Source organism: Talpa europaea (assembly GCF_964194135.1).
Source record: "Talpa europaea genome assembly, chromosome: 8".
NCBI classification, from domain to species: Eukaryota; Metazoa; Chordata; class Mammalia; order Eulipotyphla; family Talpidae; genus Talpa; species Talpa europaea.
This window is the reverse complement of record NC_140075.1, coordinates 73,398,373-73,419,269: the sequence shown is the minus strand read 5'-3', so window position 1 is coordinate 73,419,269 and position 20,897 is coordinate 73,398,373. Positions and strand designations below refer to the sequence as shown.

The following is a 20,897-nucleotide window of genomic DNA, read 5'->3' as shown; positions in this document are numbered from 1 at the left end:
TCAAAATACTAAAATGGATCTACCATATGACCCAGAATTTCTGAAAGGAAACCTGTACTCCTATGTTTGCTGCAGCACTACTTACAATAGCGAAGATATGGAAACAACCTAAATGCCCCAAAATAGATGAATGGATCAAGAATATCCACACAATGGAATACAATTCAGTAATCAAAAAACAGAAACTCATGCCATTTATAGCAACATGGATGGAGCTGGAAAGGACTTTACTAAATGAAGTAAGCCAGAAGGAAAAAGAAAATTATAGGATTATTTCACTTATAGGAGGAATATAGGAAAATCGAACATAGGGTCAGGAAAAAGACAAAACTTACAGGCAAACCATAGATCTGATTTGTACAGCACAGGGGATGGGGGGTGGAAAGAGAGGGGTCTAAACAGGCAGGAAGAGCACAAGGGACTGTGTGATGGGTCATGGGTACTGTGGTGGTAGGAGAACCATGGGGACTTCACAAGAGGGGAGAAATCAAATATTGTACAAAAATGAACAATGATATAAGAAAAAAATTTAAATATGCTTATTGAATAAAATTATTTCATATCCTATTAAAGGGGGCCTCCCTGGTGGCACAAGGGGTTAAGACACAACCTATGAAGCTATTGGCAGCCACTGCAGCACGAGTTCAATCCCTGGTCAGGGGGCAACCCACATGGTGCAGCAGACCTCTTCTGTCTTGCCCGCTGCTCCCCTCAGCAGTGTATTTCAGTAGATTTGCCTGTTCTGCTCCCCACTCTGTCTCTGGTGAATCCTCTTACCTCCCCAACACCTCTGGCCTATACCCCAGTTCTTGTATATAAAAAATGATAATATCCTATTAATAGGTAATTATAATTGGGAAAATATTTATTTATTTATTTTTAAATGAATTTTTAAAAAAGATTTATTTATTTATGCATACAAGAGCTGGGGTACAGGCCAGAGATGCCGGGGGTGAGAGGATTCACCAGAGACAGAGTAGGGAACAGAACGGGCAGATTGACTGAAGTACACTGCTGAGGGCAAGACAGGAGAGGTCTGTTGCACCATGTGGGTTGCTCCCTGGCTGGCTGGGGATCGAACTCATGCTGCAGAGGATGAGGATTGCTTCAAAGTGTGATGCTTAACCCCTTTGTGCCACCAGGGAGGTCCTATAATTGGGAAAATATTTAAATCATGGCTTCTCATTCAATAGAAAGATCATCCTTTAGTGAAGATCAGCATAGCATGTTCATGACTCAGTCCCTCAGCCAATTTATCATTCAGTTGAACATAGCTGGTCAACAACCTTATTTAGAATGAAATTCATTTGTTTTTGAGATCTAAAATATAAAAATCTAATAATTATATTTGCTATGGTTATTACAAATCATCTGTTTACTTCCTCAATTAACTCAATTGTAATGACTTGTACTTAGTTTTGCAGGTTACAGGAACTATTAGGACATGTACCATTAACTAAATATAAATGCAAACAAGTACTATCTAATACTCTGAAAGGGATAAAATCTATCAGGAAAACAGTATGGAAGCTAGTTTTATCATGGACATACAGTATCATTAAAGAATTAGGTAACTATGTGGGTAAGCTATTTAAGAGTTGGTCAAGTTTTAATGAGCAATGAAACATTACATTAAGGTAGAATTATTTTTAAAGTGAGCAAGGTGATAGGATTGCTAAAGTAAAATGTTTGATGCATTTATCTTATTCCTTTCTAAACACATTTATTTAACCAATATAGAATTTATTGTGTTTATATTGCTATTAAAACATTTAAAATTTTTTAAAGAATTTTTCCTCTCATAAAGGAAATGTATATGAACAATATAAAATTAAATTATTAAAGGTTAAAAAATTTATTACCAGGTCTTAGTTTCACTCTAAATAAGAAATATGATTCCGGGCCTCCCCGGTGGCGCAGCGGTTGAGCGCTGGGTTGTGAAGCTGCCCGCGGCCTCTGTGGCGCAGGTTTGATCTCTGGCTTCTCCCCGGCCACCGGAGGAGGGTCCCACATGGCGCGCAGACCTCTCCTGCCGCCCGCTGCTCCCCTCAGCAGTGTACTTCAGTCCTTCTGCCTGCTCTGCTCCCCGCTCTGGCTCTGGTGAATTCTCTCACCCTCCTGCGCTTCTGACCGTACCCAGTGCATGTATAAACAAAACAAACAGGGCCTCCCCAGTGGCGCAGCGGTTGAGCGCTGGGTTGCGAAGCTGCCCGCGGCCGGTTCGATCCCCGGCTGCTCCCCGGCCACTGGAGGAGGGTCCCGCATGGCGCGCAGACCTCTCCTGCCGCCCGCTGCTCCCCTCAGCAGTGTACTTCGGTCCTTCTGCCTGCTCTGCTCCCCGCTCTGGCTCTGGTGAATTCTCTCACCCTCCTGCGCTTCTGACTGTACCCAGTGCATGTATAAACAAAACAAACAAACAAACCAGCAAACAAATAAATAAAGCATGCCTCTATTAAAAAAAAAAAATAAACAAAACAAACAAACAAACACATAAATAAATAAAAAACATGCCTCTATATATAAAAATAAATAAATTAAAAAAAAAAGAAATATGATTCCTATCTATCAATGTGCCTGAAGATACCACTAATATGTAGCTGTTCAGAATAATTACTTAAAATGTATTCCTAAGATATAAACATTTTTATTGTTTTACTACTCACTTGATTATTCAAAAACTTACGAGCAATACTACAACCATATTATACCACGCAATGGTTGATGTATTCTATGAAAGTCAAATGTTTCCAGAGTCAATATAATCACAACATATCTTTTTAGGATTCATGTGTTCGCTCATAGTTTGCTTATAATTGCTTCATTGAGATAGGAGTTTGTACATTACAAAAAGGCTTTATTGATTTATTAGTTACAGAATACACTAAGTATATTCAATAAACTGGAAAAGCTAGCTCTGGGGCTAGTATCATATAACAGCAAGTTGTAGAATACTTCAGAGCAAAATCAGAGTGTTGGCATAGAAAAGATAAATGGTATAAATTGAACCAGCAAAGACTAATATTTAGTAAGTCCACTAACACAAACAAATCCAATCTTAGAGTTGTATACTTTGCTCATGATGAGAAAAATATTTACTTAGTATTTTAAAGCACACATTCAACTATTCCATAATAAACTATGAAATATTCTATTTTGAAAAATATTCTTTATTTGAAGTATGTAAAGAAAGCATTAACATTTATTTAATATGCTATAACACCTACTCTTTCCAGCAAATGATTCCTTTCTTTAAATAACATATCCTGATTTAACTAATTCAGTTAATTTATTTGATTTTAGTATGTATTTTGGGGGATGGTAGTTTATAAATAATGAAAGTACTTTAAAATGTTTTTGAGCAAATAAATGTTTTTTAAACCAATTAAAAATGTATTAAAATTGAAAAAGAGTAAAAAGGGTGTGTAAAACTATATAATGAAATTTTCTAGGGCATAATTTTTTCATTTTGTAACTGAACAATTTATAGGAGACCATGTAGCCAAAGGTGGTAAAAAGCATCTATTCTGAGTCTATTTTTGAAGCCAATGTTCAAAATTATTATTAAATATTTTGCTTTTTATTTGATTTATTTCGTCTTTTAAAATGGATTAATTTGGAGGTTTCTGTGCGCACAGAATGAATAGAGTGGATGTAAGTGAGGACCAGAATAGCATACTCATGACTCAGTGCCTAGCTGATAGCTGGTCAACATGTTTTTGAGTGTATTTTTTTGTCTCTCAGTTGTAAATTGTTTAATTGTCCCCCTAATGGACCACTGAATACTCAGAGGAAGTAGAAAGTACACCAATGTTGAAATATAAATTAATGACATGCATAAAAATAAATCTGTAGATTTTGTCTTAAGATTTTCTTCACCAGATCTCTATTCTAAACAGGATTCATTTGGTCAGACAACTCACATCACCTATTTAGTAGCTGTTACTTAAAAAACAAAGTTAAAGAGAGAAAATATTGGCATGATAATATTTAATTTAGCTTTACATATATTGAAGTAAAGGCCAAAGCACCCATAATGTGCTTTGTGGAAATAGTCTAGCGAATGGAGATTGAAAAACCTCTATTCTTTCATTTTAAAAGTAAAATGTTAAGAATTCCAAATATCATCTCATAGGCAGTTGTTTAATGTCATAACATGTTACTAAATTTTAATCTACTTTCATATATATAGTCTCTAAACCAAACTTAATATGCCAGTTTAAAACAATAAATTATGCTTTTTCATATATAGTGAAGTTAAACATGTGATGTTGCATATTATGAATATTAAATATATATTCAAATAAAATTTATAATTCAATCAATGCAAATTGACTTCTTTCTCTATACTAATGCAAAAAGGATACTTAAAACTACCTAGAGAATATGTATTGTTATTAAAGAGATTCAAGAGTTAAGAAAGGTTGGGAAATGTTGCTATAACATTGCTTAGTTTTTTGATCATTTTAAACCCAGAAAAGTTTCAATTACTGATGAAGGAAGTGAGTCACTGAATTTTATACTGCCAAGTGAAATTGCAGCAAGCTAGAATAACTGGTTAGTTTTATTAAGGTATCTTATTAAGATGGCTTATTAAGCTACTCACTTTTGTTTTCATAGGGCTTTAGGCTGATACTAAACTTTAAAATGTAGGATTCTTTCCTTCCTAACTTTCATAAAAGTCATATATAATTAGCACTGAATGAAATTTTCTAATGTCAACATTCCAAATTTTGATTAACAGGGAATACAAATCAACCTTATTCAAGTTTAATTCAAAAGACTGGCAACATCCTTTGGGAGTCTAGTAGAGATAATACATCAATGCACCTTCAAACTTCAGACTAAGCCAGAGACCTATGAAATAAAAGTAATATTCAACTTATTAAGCTGGCATTGTCACAGTAATTTTCTCTACCAGATTTATATTTGATTCATAGACCCATGTACTGTCAATTTGAAATCAACATTTGGGGACTAGAATGCAGCCAGGGCCCTATTATTGATAGACATGACAACAAATCACACAGATGACTGAAAGAAAGATGAAGCAACAGTTGACAAATATGGTGAAGGTGATGACCTTAAGAAACAGAAATTCTAACAATAATAGGCTTTCTAAACAGTACATAATTAAAAACCTAGTCAAATTCCACAGTGTGGGAAGAACCACAATGGTTTAGCTCTCTTAATTATAGCACTATCATATCTGAGCATAAAACAATATTCATTAGAAATTGTACAAGGTAACGAATTTTAGTTAAGTTGTCATTATTATTTTTTGAATGAGGATAAAGTAAAAAGGTATTTTCCTCTCTCTGGCAGTGTCCTTTTTTATCTGTATAGATTATTCAGGGAAAGAAATAGTCAATTCAGGTGAAAAAATTAAGAGGATTAAAAAATAACTCAATCAAGATGAAATAATATTTTGATGCAATATTTAAAAAAATCAAAATTAACACAAGAACTCCATGATAAACAAAATATCAAAATTTAAATAAGGGATCAGGACTTAGTCTAATATTGATAAAGTCTCTAAGGCAAAATTTCTTTACACTGTAGTGAGTTTCTTTAAAAGAGGAATTTTGATAAAAGGTTGAATGGTTTAGGTCTATCAGCTATCATTTACATAAGCAACAGAATATTTGAGTAAGAAAAATTTCTAAAGTAAATTTTAATAATAAATCCCTAAATATTGTCCAAAGGCACTTGATATCCTAAATCCCCATGTCCGAACCCTCTCTGATTTTTAAACTCTAAGCTCCTTGGTATATGCTAAATAAGTTTTTCCAAACTAGACTGATTCTAGTGCCAAGTATCTTATTTTAACACATTATATAGCTAATGGATGGTCTCTGTGTGAATTAATTGCACTGGGGGTTACAAGGTGGTGATTATCTATCTTTCTATCTACATTATTAACTACCATGAAAGGGTTTCTTCCTTTCCATCCTCCATCCTTTAAGCTTACAGATTTTTAATTTATAGGCTCTAACATGTAAATATTAAATAATCTGTAATCAAATGCAGTTCTTTTTTCATACATAAGTAGTCCCAAATCTGGATCTTTTCAAGATGATTTCTGTATGCTTATGATAGGACCCAATTAGTCTTTGAGTATTTTCTTGCTTTTTAGCACACAAAAAATTTCTAGATTCACTGTACTTTCCCTGCTCCTCACATAGGAGTGTAGGTACCCTTTAATGAGAAATTTAGGAACTAAAATCTGTGTATTGGGTCCACTTCTAAGGCATTAATGAATAAAACAATGAAAAAATTTTATTTTAAATCATGAGTTCATATTGATATTTTCAATTCAAATTTAATACTATAGTTTCTTTTTCCTGGTGTCATTTATTTTACAGTGAAAATCTTGGCCCCTAATAATATTACTTATTACTCAATCCAACAATAAACATATTTTCAAAATGTTGATCATCAGCAGTACAAGTACTATGAATAATATACTGGTAAGTGAATATATTCAGTTATTTGCTTAAACAAAGCAAAGCCAAGAATTTTCTGCATTTCTTTTTGTTCTCAGGATACATTCTACTAAGGATGTATAGTCAGAGTAAGATGATCAAAAGATGCTTGAATTGGTTTTTTTCTCTTTAGAAGTATTTATCAGTTTGACATATAGCTAGATACATTTGCTTCTAATTGTATTAATTTTCAGGGTTTTCTTTATCTTTTCTGATTTAATTCTCTGAATATTTAAAGCATTTACATGGCTCAAAATGTACAAAATGTTATCAGAGAAGGTGCATTCTCATCCTATGCCAGAACCTTTTCCCCATCTACCTCCAAAAAGCATTTTCATTAGTTTCTGGTTTAGGCTTTTTGTCCCTTTTGAAATTATTTTTCACATAAATGCAGCATATTATAAGTATTTGATTTTTTTTTTTTTGGTTAGCAACTTATTCTGAAAATCATTCAATATCAGTTTATAGATATCTTCCTTAATCTATAAACTGGCTACAGGTACTGTGTTAGCTTATACAACTGTTCTCTTACTTGGGTTGTTTGTTTGCTATTAAATGCAATACTGCAGTTCTAATGTTTCATATTCATGAAGGTATACATTGACAGACTCCTATACATGATTTTCCTTAGCTTGGTAAATGCATATGTAATTTTGTTATATATTATCAAATTCTCCTCCATATTTTTGTTTTCTTACCATTTTGCAATCTTACCAGTAATATATAAGAATGCCCACAATCCTTTTTACTTCCAGTTCCTAAGATCTATGCGAAGAATCTCTTTCTCCTAAGTAACATGTTATTTACATTGTGTCTCAGAGGCTGAAAGAAATGTTTTTTTCCTCCTTACATTTCTGGTTCCAAAGATTATAATCTCTTATTCAAAATGTGTAAGTAGAAGATACTCTTCAGTCAATTGCTTATGTTTATAGAACACATTATATTATTCAAAGTACTCATAAGTACATACATCTTATTTGTCCCTCACAGCAATGTTCTGAAGTAGATAGGGTAAGTAAATCAACTTCATCTTCCAGGTAAGGAAACTCAGAAGAAATACAACTTAATGTCTTGTAAATACTCAATGTATGACTGTCAAGCATTTTGTTAGTTCACTGATATTTCTCTTAGAAACTAAAGTGTATATGTCCTTTAACTTTCAATTCTAGTGTTTTATTGTAAGTTAGTATCATTTACTTGATAAAAATATGAGGAGTACAGAGTTATTCATTATACTTACTTCATAAATAACAGAATGATGAAAGCCATTAAATTATTTAATTCACATTTATGAATAAAAATTAATTTGGGTTTAGTGCAAGAGTTTTATACACTATGACTTGCTAACCAAGTTTAAAAATTAAGTTCATTCTTGAAAAATATACCATATTTCATTTTCACTTAAAAGTAAGATTCAGTTATATAAATATAAATAACATGTTTAATACAATGGATTACCTATCAATTTATAACTATTATAAATTTCTAAAATCTTAGATAATCAAATGCAAAGTAGAATAAATGCAATTTCAACACTGCAACCCTCTGAACTAAAAAATGTCTCTATGAAGTCTCTGAAAAAGTAAGGAAAGAAGTTCTATTGCAAGTATTAAATATTTTGGCCTAAATTTTGGTTAGATTGATTCATCTGTGAGAATAGCAACACATTTATCCTATCAAGTGAGCTTTAAGAAAATATTAAAGGATGACATTAGCAAATTTTATACATTAAGAACCCTCAAACAAATAAAAAGTAAGTAAATCAGTGAGCATAAATATAAACCTCAATTTTGGAATCTTTTTCATAATGCAAACTGTTTTTCATAAAACACAATCTGTACGTTAACGACGTCATTTATTTTTGAAGTTGAAAAATAACAAAAAGACTTTAGACCCACATATAAAAGGTACTCTTTTTAGCCTTTTCGGAGACATTGACCTGTATACTCATTTAAAAATGAACACCACATCTTTACGTTATTAAATCTTTGTTTTGATCTATTAGTATTCACCAAAGTACCATTTTATAAAACCTCACACTGAATAGACAAGGCTGGAGGTGACCATCTGCAGCTTTAGAGTCTGCGTTTGAATTGATGAAAAGAGCTTTGTGTTTTCATTGCCAAGTTTGATTCTTCCAGTCATTAGGCATTCCTCTCAGATCGCATCAATGAAGCCGTACTCTCTTACACCCATGTGTTAAATTCTCTTCTCCTCATGGTTTCCTTTGCCAGCTCTACTCAAGAATGACTATTGGGTCTTAGCCACATTCTTCTCACAGCTGTGTTAAAAAAGAGCATCAGAAAGTCTTCCTAAAACCCATATGTGTATCTGGTCAGTTCTCTGTCTTAGGGTCACCTCACATTGTGTTGCGATTATACAGAGATTCATTCTTGTTCTTGAACTGTGCTACTCCCATCACTCTGGGAAAGATTAGGCGCTCAAGTCAGTAGAAGGGAACTTTTAGGAACTAATGTGAAACACATATAACTCAGATAGCAGGTTTAGTTTAATTTAAGGAAGATGTATCAAGATATTACATGAGATCATGTGTTATTTTTATCATTACATAGCTTATCACTGGCAAGTGGTAACAAAGAAAAATAACATATTCTTCATGTGTTTTTATCATACTGTTATATGTGGTCAAGGAAAAAGTGAAATAATGATGATGTTCTAAGAGCAATTATTTTGAAAGCTATATATGCCAAAACTATAAAAATTAAAATTAAGTTTAGTTGCAAAATACTGTTTTACTATGTAATTTTTGGAGCATTGTTTTTCACTTTTAAGTCAGTCTTTCTATGGGATCACCCAATGAAGGAAATCTACAGTAGTATAACTATTTTTTCTTTATATTTAGGTTAAAGACTGATGAAAAAGTTGTTGAGTTCTTCAAGAACATGCAACAATATGTGGAAGAAAGGAGAAACACTTCACATCTTCAATATACAAAGTACTGTTACAAAATGATGTATTTTAAAATGCAAAATGATCAAGGATGAGGTTTATTATTTTTTAAAGATTTATTTACTTATGCATACAAGAACTGGGGTACACACCAGAGGTGTAGGGGGTGAGAGGATTCACCAGAGACAGAGTGGGGGACAGAACAGGAAGACTGACTGAAGTATACTGTTGAGGGAAGCAGCGGGTGAGACAGGAGAGGTCTGCTGTGCCATGTGGGTAGCTCCCTGGCCAGTGATCAAACTAATGCTGCAGTGGCTGCGGACAGCTTCATAGTGCTAAGACTTAGCCCCTTGTGCCACCAGGGTGGCCCAAGGATGAGGTTTTTGTGTATAGACAATGTTTATGATCTTACTATGAGACTAAGTTACATTGAAATAGGCAAAAGATTCTCTAATTCTTTACTTATCAAGGGCTACACGTGCATGTGTGAAAATCCTAAATTAGTGAAGAGAAAAATCAAACATGGAATCTTGGCATGCAAGGGAAATTTGTATTTCTTCTTGCTCTTGGGTTCAATTTATTTTTTTTCCAATTATATTTCTGGAACATAACCTACATGTAAGAAAGTGCATTTTAGATTTTAAATGAGTACACTTAAGATTTATTAAATAAAACCAGACTGACTTACATAAGAATATAGATATTTACTGTATTAGTAAGTAGATATACTATATACTATGAAATTAAAAATAGAGAAAGCAAAGGAGGAAGTTTTGAGTGAGTTATCAAGTATAATGAGGTTGAGTAACATTCAAATAGGAATGATAAAACTTCTAAAAATCTAATTTCTACAATAGTTTCCTTTCCCCGTTTACTACCACAAAAGTATTCTAAAGTACACTAGTGGTTAGTGTTAAATTACTTTTTCCTAGGAAGTTCAAAACACTTCATAGATCTGATTTTTATGAATTCTAAAACTATTCTCAGGTAAGAAGCATGAGTTCCTATGTCTTCACAGAAGGACCCAGGAGCTATGTGGCCTGTCAAGGGTTAAAGAGTATAGTTGTTAGCTGGCACTAAGAACAGCAATCAGGAAAAGGATACTTCTTAGAGCATATCACTCTAAAGAAATTACATTTTAGTATATATGTACATCTGTGCAAATACATTTGCATATCTTTGAAATATAAAACCTCAAGATGTGGGTTTTTTTTTTATCCTATCAAGTTCTAGTTAAAATGTATATAATTATCTTAAGGGTATCTCATAATTTCCCTAAAATATAGAAATTTTATCTATGACTTCTTGTTAGTGGAACACTGAGATTAATGAAAAAACATTATTTCATGCATTTTATTGTGTCTTAAATGGAAACAACATAAGTCTCTCGTTTTAACTCTTTGGTCTGATTCCTCTCCATTGTGCTTCTCTGAAACATGTGTTATCTATCTCTCTTAATAGATAGGCTGAGCTGAAACAGCCCAGCTCTAGATCAGTTCTGGAAGATAGGCCTGAAATGAAGAAGCAGATGACATGTAGATGCTGTGTTGTGATTTATTTTCAGTTCCTTAAACTGTCATGCTCTTTTCAACTCATTCCACAAAGTTAGCTATTAAAGGGAACTTATCAAGGAAAGTACAGATTCTCAGGTTTAGAGAAGTGCCCTCCCCCTTTTTTTTGGGCCTGGAGGCTTCACTTTCTACTTCATTGGAATTTCTCAAATTCTGGGTTATGCTACAATTTTAATAATCCTACATTAATCCTTCTTTGGTTGAAGGATTAAAATAGATAATTAAAACTATGTTCTTTTTCCTGTCAAAGTGAGGCATTCCCTAAAGATAAAGGTGTAAACCCAAATTCCCAAATGAATATATATGAATAATTATGCATTTATCAAACATGGTAGATATGTACTTATGTGTATAGTAAAAGTAGCTCTAAAGAAACCTACTTTATGTACTCAATGGAGATATATATGTGTACGTGTGTGTGTGTGCGCATGTGTATGGGATACATACAACCATATAATGAAATAAAATTTTAGATAAAATAATACATGTTTCATAGAGAACAAGATTGGCATTGCACAAGTTTAATATGGATTGAAGTAATTTAAAAACGTTTTATGATTTATAAAACCAGAATATTAAATTCTTTTAAAACCTATCATATGTTCAATAATAAAAATTAAGTATGTTATATGTTGTACATCCTATGATGATTGCTGAGAAGTCATGTGACTCCATGTTCCATATATAAATGACAATAAAGTTCTATCTAATTAGATCTAGATTTAGAAGTTATCTTCCAAAACTTACTGGTGTAAAAAATTAATAATTTCACTTACTTGCTGAGACACGTATCATATTTCACAGGGCTTAAAATCTCACACATAAAAACATTCTATAGACCAACTTCCAAAAAGTTTTTCTGGAATTAATTAGAATTAACAATTCTAATAAATCAAAATCAACTTTCCACATATTAAATATTGCCTTAAAACTTTTTTGAGTTGGGAACGTATGAAATTTATTCTTTGACTCAATCAACAAATATTTACAAGTGTTAAGATATACTTAATATTGCCTTGTACTTTGTTGCCCAACCAAGAATTTAGAGGAAAAATATCACAGGTAATTTTGTCAAGAAGCAGAATAATTTTAAGAAGACAATGTAATGACAAAAATTCACTGATGCCTTCCATGGTAAACTAACCAAAAATACTGTAGTAGAATTAATTTCACTATGGTTACAATCAGATTCTGGAGCCAGCAACAAAACGAAAAAGTTTAGTGAACTCTTTTAATAATATTTGCAGTTTTTTTTTTTAACTAGAATATCATTTTTTTTTTTAAATTGAGAAACTGTAGAAATGCTCTGTTCCCCTTCCCAGCACCCAGTCATCTACTCTATTTTATAATTCAACCTGCAAACAGATTAAGCAGCTGAGTTTGTGGAAAGTATGTTTGTTCTTCGCTAAGAACCCTTATGTGACACTATGGCGACTCCCTTGACACTTCGAAGAGAACCACAGACAGTTTTTACTCATCAGCAGGGAAACCAGGCTGAGAATTCACAATTTCTTTGTAACTTCAACTTCTTCATAGAAATCAGTATTCGGTCAAGAGGCAGGAAAGACTTTTTGTTAGTTTTACATTTCTTTCTTTTTTTCTTTTCTGTCAATAACAATCAAGAGATACAGAATGCTGTATATTTCAAAAGGAAGTGTTTTATACTGATCTTTGATATTTTAATTATGCAATCAAAAATTAGCAAAACTCACACACATTTACATAACTTTTGGGAAAAGTGTGAGAAGAAAGTTCTAAATAGTTGCTACATTTTTTCTTGTGAAAATTTACATATAAAGTTTACAATTTTTTCCTATATCTTTTTGTCTGGTCTATTCATTACATATTTATAATTTATAAAGGAATTTGAATTGTATTAATGAAACTATGACCCACAGTAAAGATGATATATGACAAAAGTTTTTTCATTGTAAGACATATATTTTACAGATCTTCTGGCCTTACAATTTTTTCCTATATCTTTTTGTCTGGTCTATTCATTACATATTTATAATTTATAAAGGAATTTGAATTGTATTAATGAAAATATGACCCACAGTAAAGATGATATATGACAAAAGTTTTTTCATTGTAAGACATATATTTTACAGATCTTCTGGCCTTATAAGCCTGGTTGTAAATACTCTTATTTTAAGTGACTATGTGTAACTTAGGCATGTTAATTATAGCAAAATATATTTTAAAAATCCTTTAGAAAACTTTTGTTCTAGGTCATAAGAAGCAATTCTGTATACAGAAAGACTGATGGAAAATAAAATATGGCACAAAGAACCAATAAAATTTTAAACTGCGTGAATGATAAAAACATCATTTAAGGATAGGTGTGTTGCTTTCATAAAGTTTAATAAAGTTATCTCTTTAATAAATGAGGATTATTTTCAGTCTTTGGCAAAACTACTAAGAGAAGTTTTTCTTTTCTAAACTTCACATAACTCTCCAAAACCAGTACACTCAGTCTCAGAAAAGAACAATCTAAAAGATAAATCACAAAATGCTGTTATTCCACAAACCTACACATTTTTAAAGAGAAAAACATACAAACAGTAGTACCCCAAGAGAATTTGTTTCCAATGGTGAAATTTTAGGTTATATGACATCTGGACCAAGAAGTTATTTTTGGGCTACAAAACCTGGCGTTCATTACATTTTTCCCTGTAAGTGATTACTTAGCTATAAATATTGGCTAGCTTATGGAAGGTAACAGTATATGACTTTGTTTTTCAGGAGCAGTTCTGTAGATCTGAAAGTGTAAAAATATTTTTAACTTTGAAAGACAATAAAATATAAATTTAAAATTCTATAATTCTTGGAAAGAGTACACAATCTCTCTCCACTCCCACTGAAGATTTCAGGCCTTTTAGATGCAATTAAGCTTGATGGAAGTTGTTGGTTAGAACAAGGGTTAAAAGCTGATCCCTAAGAAGTAAGAGCTCCCAACTTTGAAGAGAGTAAAAAGGAGTAGCACTGCCAGGAGGCGATGTAGGTGGGATTAGCCATAAAGACCAAATTGTCTTTGAAATTGGTAAACTTTGGGTACAGGAGTGGGATAATTTTTTTTTATTTAGGGTCTCAAGCAGAACAGAGTATATCAGATTTCCCTGTAAATTCATCATCTGACCTGCTTTTACTTTATTCTGTAATTCTATCAAATAATTTAATTGCTCTAGTTCATTTGTTCATAAGCATTCATGGAGTATGTCCTACTTTATAGCAGCATCCGTGTGAGTATCTGGAGGAGATGAGGACACGAGGCTAAAGAGAACACTGTCCATGTCTGGGGAAAGCTAAAGATGGACAATTTTGCAGAGAGGGGAGTAGATAACAAACAGATCTACAAAACAATTAGAACTGGATGATTAAGTTCTCTACTAAAGGTATGGACAAAGTACTATGAAAACAAAGAATAAGAAAATTGAGAAACAATTAATTGGAAGAAATCAGTTAAGGCTTCATTGTAGGGGTGACATTTAGATTGTACCTTAAGGAGTAATAAAAATTTGAGCAGCTACTACAATTTTAGGAGGAATATGCCCAAGGAGAAGAAAAAGCATGTGCAGAGGTAAGGTGGCAGCAGTCAGGGAGGTAGTGACAGGAGACCAACAGGAGAAGGCCAGCCATAGGCCTCTTCTGTCATGGTGAGTTGTTTATATGTGAATTTTAGGGGTGAAAGCCCCCTGAAAGATGTTTAAAAGGAAAGTAATAAGACCAGATTTATATTTTAGAAAAAAGAACTTTGGAGTCAGGGAAGAAGACACATTTGAGAGAGGCAGAGGCGGGTCCAGTTATTTTCTGATTGTTGCTAATATTCCAAACGAGAGGATGAGGACTGGAAATAACACCATTAAGAACAGAAGACGGGGTGGGGGTGAGTAAGGAAATATTTAGGCAATACATGAAACAAGGCATGCTGGCAACCTGACTGTGAAAGGTAAGAAAGGATGAGGGAACAAGACAGTGCTGAAATTGCTAAAGTCCATGTTGAGAGAGGAAACTGAAGAGTAGGGAGGGCTTTATTTTCAAGAAAGTATTTTTAACAAAACTACTATGACACATAGAAAAGAGTGATTTGATTTTCTAGGAAGCTGGAGAAGACTTTGTAGAGAACAGTGAATTGAACTAGTCTTGCTAGTCTGATGAATATGCTGGGACTGATTTATAGAATGCTTATTTAAAGTAACTGGCATTGAACTAGACATTGCACATAGTATCCAGTTTATTCCTTAACACTGCCTGTGAAGCCAGTATTACTGTTGGAGTTTTTAAACTGAGGAGCTTTTGTTTTCAGGGGTTAAGTAATTTGTAAAATCTCACACACTGTAAGTAGGAAAGCAATGATAGGTCTTTCTGACATGACCACAAAGGCCGTCTCTCTCCACTGTGCTGCACTGAATCTCACAGGATGAATATGTCTCTTAGGAGTAGGAGAGCAAAAGGCTCCAAGCAAGAGGGATCAACAACTATAAACACGGTCTTGAAAAGACAGCAGAGTGTGGCATGAAATGATAAGAAAAAGAGGGACTGACTATGTAACATGTACTGTTCTAAAAGCATTGCATGTATTATCTCATCTAATTCTTACAACATTATGAGACAGCAGTATTATTGCCCACACATTATTGTCCCCATTTGCACAGTATTTTAAATAAAATGTCTGTTTACATATCTACGCATTCTTAATCCAGAATCTATGCTTTTAAACCACTATGCTATAAGGTTAAGATGATGAATGTTTTATAAAAAAAATATAGTTAAGAATGGGCCACTGAATTCAATAGCTAAGAAATTACAGCAATAGGAAAAGTTCAGTACAAGAGTTAACCTTAGTATACCAAATAGCAAAGGAGTAAATGGGTAATGAAAAATTAGCGTTAGAGGATATAGATCAGTAATTTAAGAAATTGTGCAGTGAAAAGAGAAATGTGTACCTTTTTAATTGAAAATTTAAATATTGCCTAGGATACTGACAAATTCACAAAGGATCTTCAAAAATACTTGCTAATAATAGGAAAAATACTAATATCACCTAACACAGTCTAATAAGTTCATTTGGAAGGATATCCTTGAGCCCACTAAAATAAGTTAATGTCCATGGCCACATTAACTGTAACAAGTATATACTGCCTAATTGAGGGCAACTGAAAAAGAAATAAAGTAGATTGAATATGAAAAGGAAAGTCTGATAATATTTCATCAATATTGCTAGAAATCAGAATGAAAGATTTATCTTTTCAATTAAAATTTAACTTTTAAATGACAAAATTATTGCATGAAAATTACGTTTATGGATAGGTGCCATTCTGTTAAAAAGTTTTGACTTATCTGTATGAGGTTACATGGAAAAAAATAAAAGGACAATATAGTAAGATTTTCAAAAGGTTAAACTTAAAGTATTAGCTGAGATGATATTATTTCTTTTTGGTATTCAAATCTCTTCCTTTTGCAAAGTGGTAATGATAATTGATCAGATTCAAAAAAATAAAAGTTTGACATCATTTCCAAAGACTTTCAGGAAATTTTAGTCATGTACAGAAATTAGAGAATAATGGACAAAGAAAACATTGAAATTTTTAGTTATTTGTAGTCTTTTAAGCAAATAGAGTTAAAGCAGATCTTGACTGTCAAAAGTTACTGATTTGGAGTTCCCATGAAATGAGAGATTTATCTATATATCTTAGTATTCATAATGTTAATATAATACATTATGAATAATCGGATGTAGTTTCTGACTGAATACACAATCTTTAAACCTACAAAAATATGATACTTATCATAAATGACAAGTTCCAAGGTAAATGACAGTAAATATTAATAGTCCAAATTCCTAAACTGTTTTTAAATGGTCTTGACTACAGATTGACCCGACCCTGGGTTATTAATCAAAATATAATTTCAGGGGTAATGGGGAAAGGGTTGAGATGACTTATTTTTTTAATAAGACATAGCAAGTAGTAAGAAACCTAGAAGTTAGCACAGCTTCATGCTGTGAAACAGAAAAAAATTGTTAAGGAAAAGGTATATATTAGAAATTGAAGGCAATTAGGTACAAGGATGATGTAGTGCTGTTAACTACACACAAGGAAGGTATTGGTAAAAAGGACAACTTCTGTTAAATTAAAGCTACCTTAGAAAAAATTCTGCTAGAATGTTCAACTTCCATAAATTACCAAGTGACTTCTTTGTCTGATAAGTTATTTGTTAACATTTTGCTAGCTGTCATAAGGACAGACTGATTATGCAGCTTTATTTAAATTTTAATAAAAATGCAAAGATCATTGAAAATAAACAAACATAATTATGCACTGTGAATAGCTGTATTGAATACTCCAGAAGAACAATACATGAAAATTAATTTCACCGTACTGGATTCTATGTACCTAGAGGTCTCAGCATGCAAGGTCACAGATGATCTCAACTCAAGCAGGATTATCGTGTAGCTAAATGAGCAAAGTTGGTAACTTGAATGTCTCTTCTCCTTGCTAATAGCTTCTACTAGCTATGAAATGATTTCAATAGCATGGCCTCCACAAAATGATGAGGATCAGCTAGTAAATAAAAATGGTTTGTCCTAAATAGTAACCATGATTCCAAGTTAATGACTTTTTGACCCCAGATACAGATATGATAAGCAGTCTAAAAAGGCTCATGTGGCTCAATCACCTTTCATCTTAAACTATTAACAGCATGGATTAAACAAATACTATTTAGTTGCCAAAAGAAAGTGTATTTTGTTTTGCTTTGTTTCACACTTTTGAAATAACGCAAGATCATTTTACTTACTTCTGAACTTTGTCATTGGCCGCTTGGGAGGCCTCCATGGTGTGCCGAAGCTCTAATTCCATGTTTGCTCGATCTGTCAGAGCTTGCTGCAGTTGGGCAGCCAGTTCCTCATTTTGTTGCTGAGTGATGGAAACAATGTTCTCTCTATTTTTTAAAGCTTCTTCATAGGTACTAAGGGTATGGTTAAACTGATCCTTTAGATTTTCTTCTTGGGACAAAGATTTGTGTAAACTGAGAAAATAAAAAAATAAATAAGACAAGCATAAATATGTAGACTGACTGACCAGCAGTCAAGTTAATAAAAATCTCCACTTAGAAATACCCATTCCTAAAAAAGCAGTCTTGACATACTTAAATAGAGACACAAAAATAATTTTTATATCACAATATTATACTTGATAATTATTCCCTTTCTCTGTTTCTAGGCTGAAAGCTACCAAGGCAAATGATTATCTATGCAACTAAAGCATACAAAAAGATGCTGTAAGATGTTAATTTAATTACATCAGTGTAAATATTACATTCAATTTTCTTTAAAAGGAAAAGCAGAATTGGAAAATAAAGCATCGCTAGGTAAATAAAAGAATATAATAAGTTGACTGCAAGAAGTGAAAAGTGAGAGAATAGGCATCAGGTTAAGAGATCCAGGGTCTATTCAGCTGAGTACTTAATGAGGTTTGTACAAATACTGGTCAGCGCCGTATACAAAGCATTTTCCAGTTGTCACAGTTGAGATTCAAATGCCGTCAGACTGCACAGAAATAATATGTATTCGTATACATTTTCTTTTTGTTAATGAATCTTATGCCAAATATAACCACTCATTAAGTCAAAGAGAGAAAAAGCATATAAATTAAGACTAAACGAATGCAGAAGAAAATGCAGCAAATAGAATCCTAAAATGCTAAAGGTCAAATCTTTGATATGTCATTACACCTACCACCTGAGGTTATTTTGAAATGGCACCAAGCACCTCACTCAATTAAATAAAGACATTTTGAAAATATAAATATTTAATAAGGGAAATTTAAAATCCACACAGGAGATGTTCTTTTTTTATTAAATAAAATCATTTCAGTATATGCATACAAAAGAAATGTCGATGAGAGACTGGAAGTAAAACAACCTAAATATATAATACAGATTGACAATGTGAAGTAATATAATTCCTAAAGCTGCAAAAAGCTAGTCAGGGAATTTTTAGCACTGGACAGATACCTAGGCTGGTACTTTATTTAAAACTGTTCAAACTAAAGTAATTATAAATTTCTCCTTTTTATTTAAGTAACCTTAAGCTCTCCAGTATGCTTACTTTGGGGAAGGTGTCAGAAATAAGATGGATGTGAAATGGGGACAGTTACATTCCAAAAGAAAGAATTTCAAGATTCAAATTAGTGCCTGAGGAGACTGCTATTCAACCGCAGTCAATGGCTTACTACTCATGAAGTTAAGTATGGCATGCTGTGCTACATTTGTAGCATGTAAAATGGTTATTAGTGCTTCTTTAGTGGCACTGCTTTTTGTGTCCTGTTTTAAAACCTTAGCCTGCCCCATTTCTTTATATTTTAATTTTATATACATGATCTCATTTAAAATTCATAGTGGCCCAACTTAGTTTGGGAATTCTACACTTGCCCATGATATCTAAACAACTATTCAGTGTACCCTAATCAATTAAATATTAAACCAAATAATTTCATTTTTAAAGCCACATTATTATTAAGATAATGATATTCTGATTTAATCCCCCAATTGTTTATCACTTCCAAGTCTTCTATCATTTGGTATCTGTGTTTTAGCAAATATTTTACCGAGTTTTGATTTTTCTCTGTGACTGGGGCAATTTAGGTGAATCATCATTCACAATGCCTTGAAGAACATTAAATTCTCATTGAGACTTTCTCAAACAGAAGCAGTAGCTAGGGTAATCTTTAAAAAAGATGAATTAGATAGCGTCACTGAAAACCCCACAGTTGCATTTCACTGCACTCAGAAATAAATTACATATTTTAACTCACTAAACCTCACAACTTATCAGAGAAGCTCTATCAATATTACTTTTCTTACTGATGAAGAAATCAAAACAAAGAGATGTAAATGATTTAATTAGTCCTCACACTTAGCAGAGTCAGAATCCAACCTACATGGTCTTTCTCTCTGGACGAGGCTAAGATACTCCTCTCCACTTTTCTGGGCTCTAAAGCCCTCTACCATCGCCTCTCTACCACTTAACCTTGTAGCCAGAAATTCAGTTTCTTAAACAAATCAACCTTTTCCTTGTTTGAGGCACTTGTTTGGAATGCCTTTCCCTCCACCCTCCAGCTGACTAACTACTACTCAAGCATTAGATTTCAGCACAGACACTGTTTTATCAGATAAGCCTTTTGTGACTCTTCAAACTAAATTTTGATGACCACTCTTGTGAATGTCTCACTGATCTGATTTTTTCCCTCTTAGAATTTATGATAATTTGCATTTTTTTCAGTTTCATCTTATGATTTACTTGACTATTCAAACATATTAATAGTCCACTTATGTAGGGCAATTTTAGATTTTGGGAAGAACACATTCCTTAAGAACAGTAATAAGGGGCCTCTCTGGTAGCGCAGCAGTTGAGCGCTGGGTTGCGAAGCTGCCCGCAGCCTCTGCTGCACCGGTTCGATCCCCGGCTGCTCCCTGGCCACCAGAGGAGGGTCCCACATGGCGTGCAGACAAACCTCTCCTGCCGCCCGCTGCTCCCCTCAGGAGTGTGCTTTGGTCCTTCTGCCTGTTCTGTTCCCCGCTCTGGTGAATTCTCTCACCCTCCCGCTTCTGACTATACCCAGTGCTTATATAAATAAATAAATAAATCTTAAAAAAAAAAAAAAGAACAGCAATAAATCACAAGGTTTAGAATTCTAAGGGAATTACAGGGAAAATGAAATACAAGAGTTATATTTTCAGTGTGTCTAACTAAAACCACTCAAATACTTTGTTGTTTTAGTGCTACTTTTTCCCTCAGAATGTGCATCCCTAAATTTATAAGAGGGCTACACTACTAGCTTTCTTCATATAATCATATCTTATTTAGCCTTTTCCCCATTACTGCTTTTGAGAAGCATTTTTCAGCATGACAGTAGCATTACAATTTAATGAC

The 20,897-nt window shown here is 33.1% G+C and overlaps 1 protein-coding gene across 1 annotated transcript in view; it reads right to left on the bottom strand.

Moving 5' to 3' along the window:
- MIPOL1 (mirror-image polydactyly 1) overlaps positions 1-20,897 on the bottom strand; it is a gene marked incomplete at both ends in the record, with an annotated part of 241,279 nt that overhangs the window by 34,200 nt on the left and 186,182 nt on the right. The window contains one exon of the mRNA XM_084240261.1: positions 17,762-17,992. Coding sequence (XP_084096387.1) covers positions 17,762-17,992 — 231 coding nt within the window. The remainder of the gene's footprint in view (positions 1-17,761; positions 17,993-20,897) is intronic.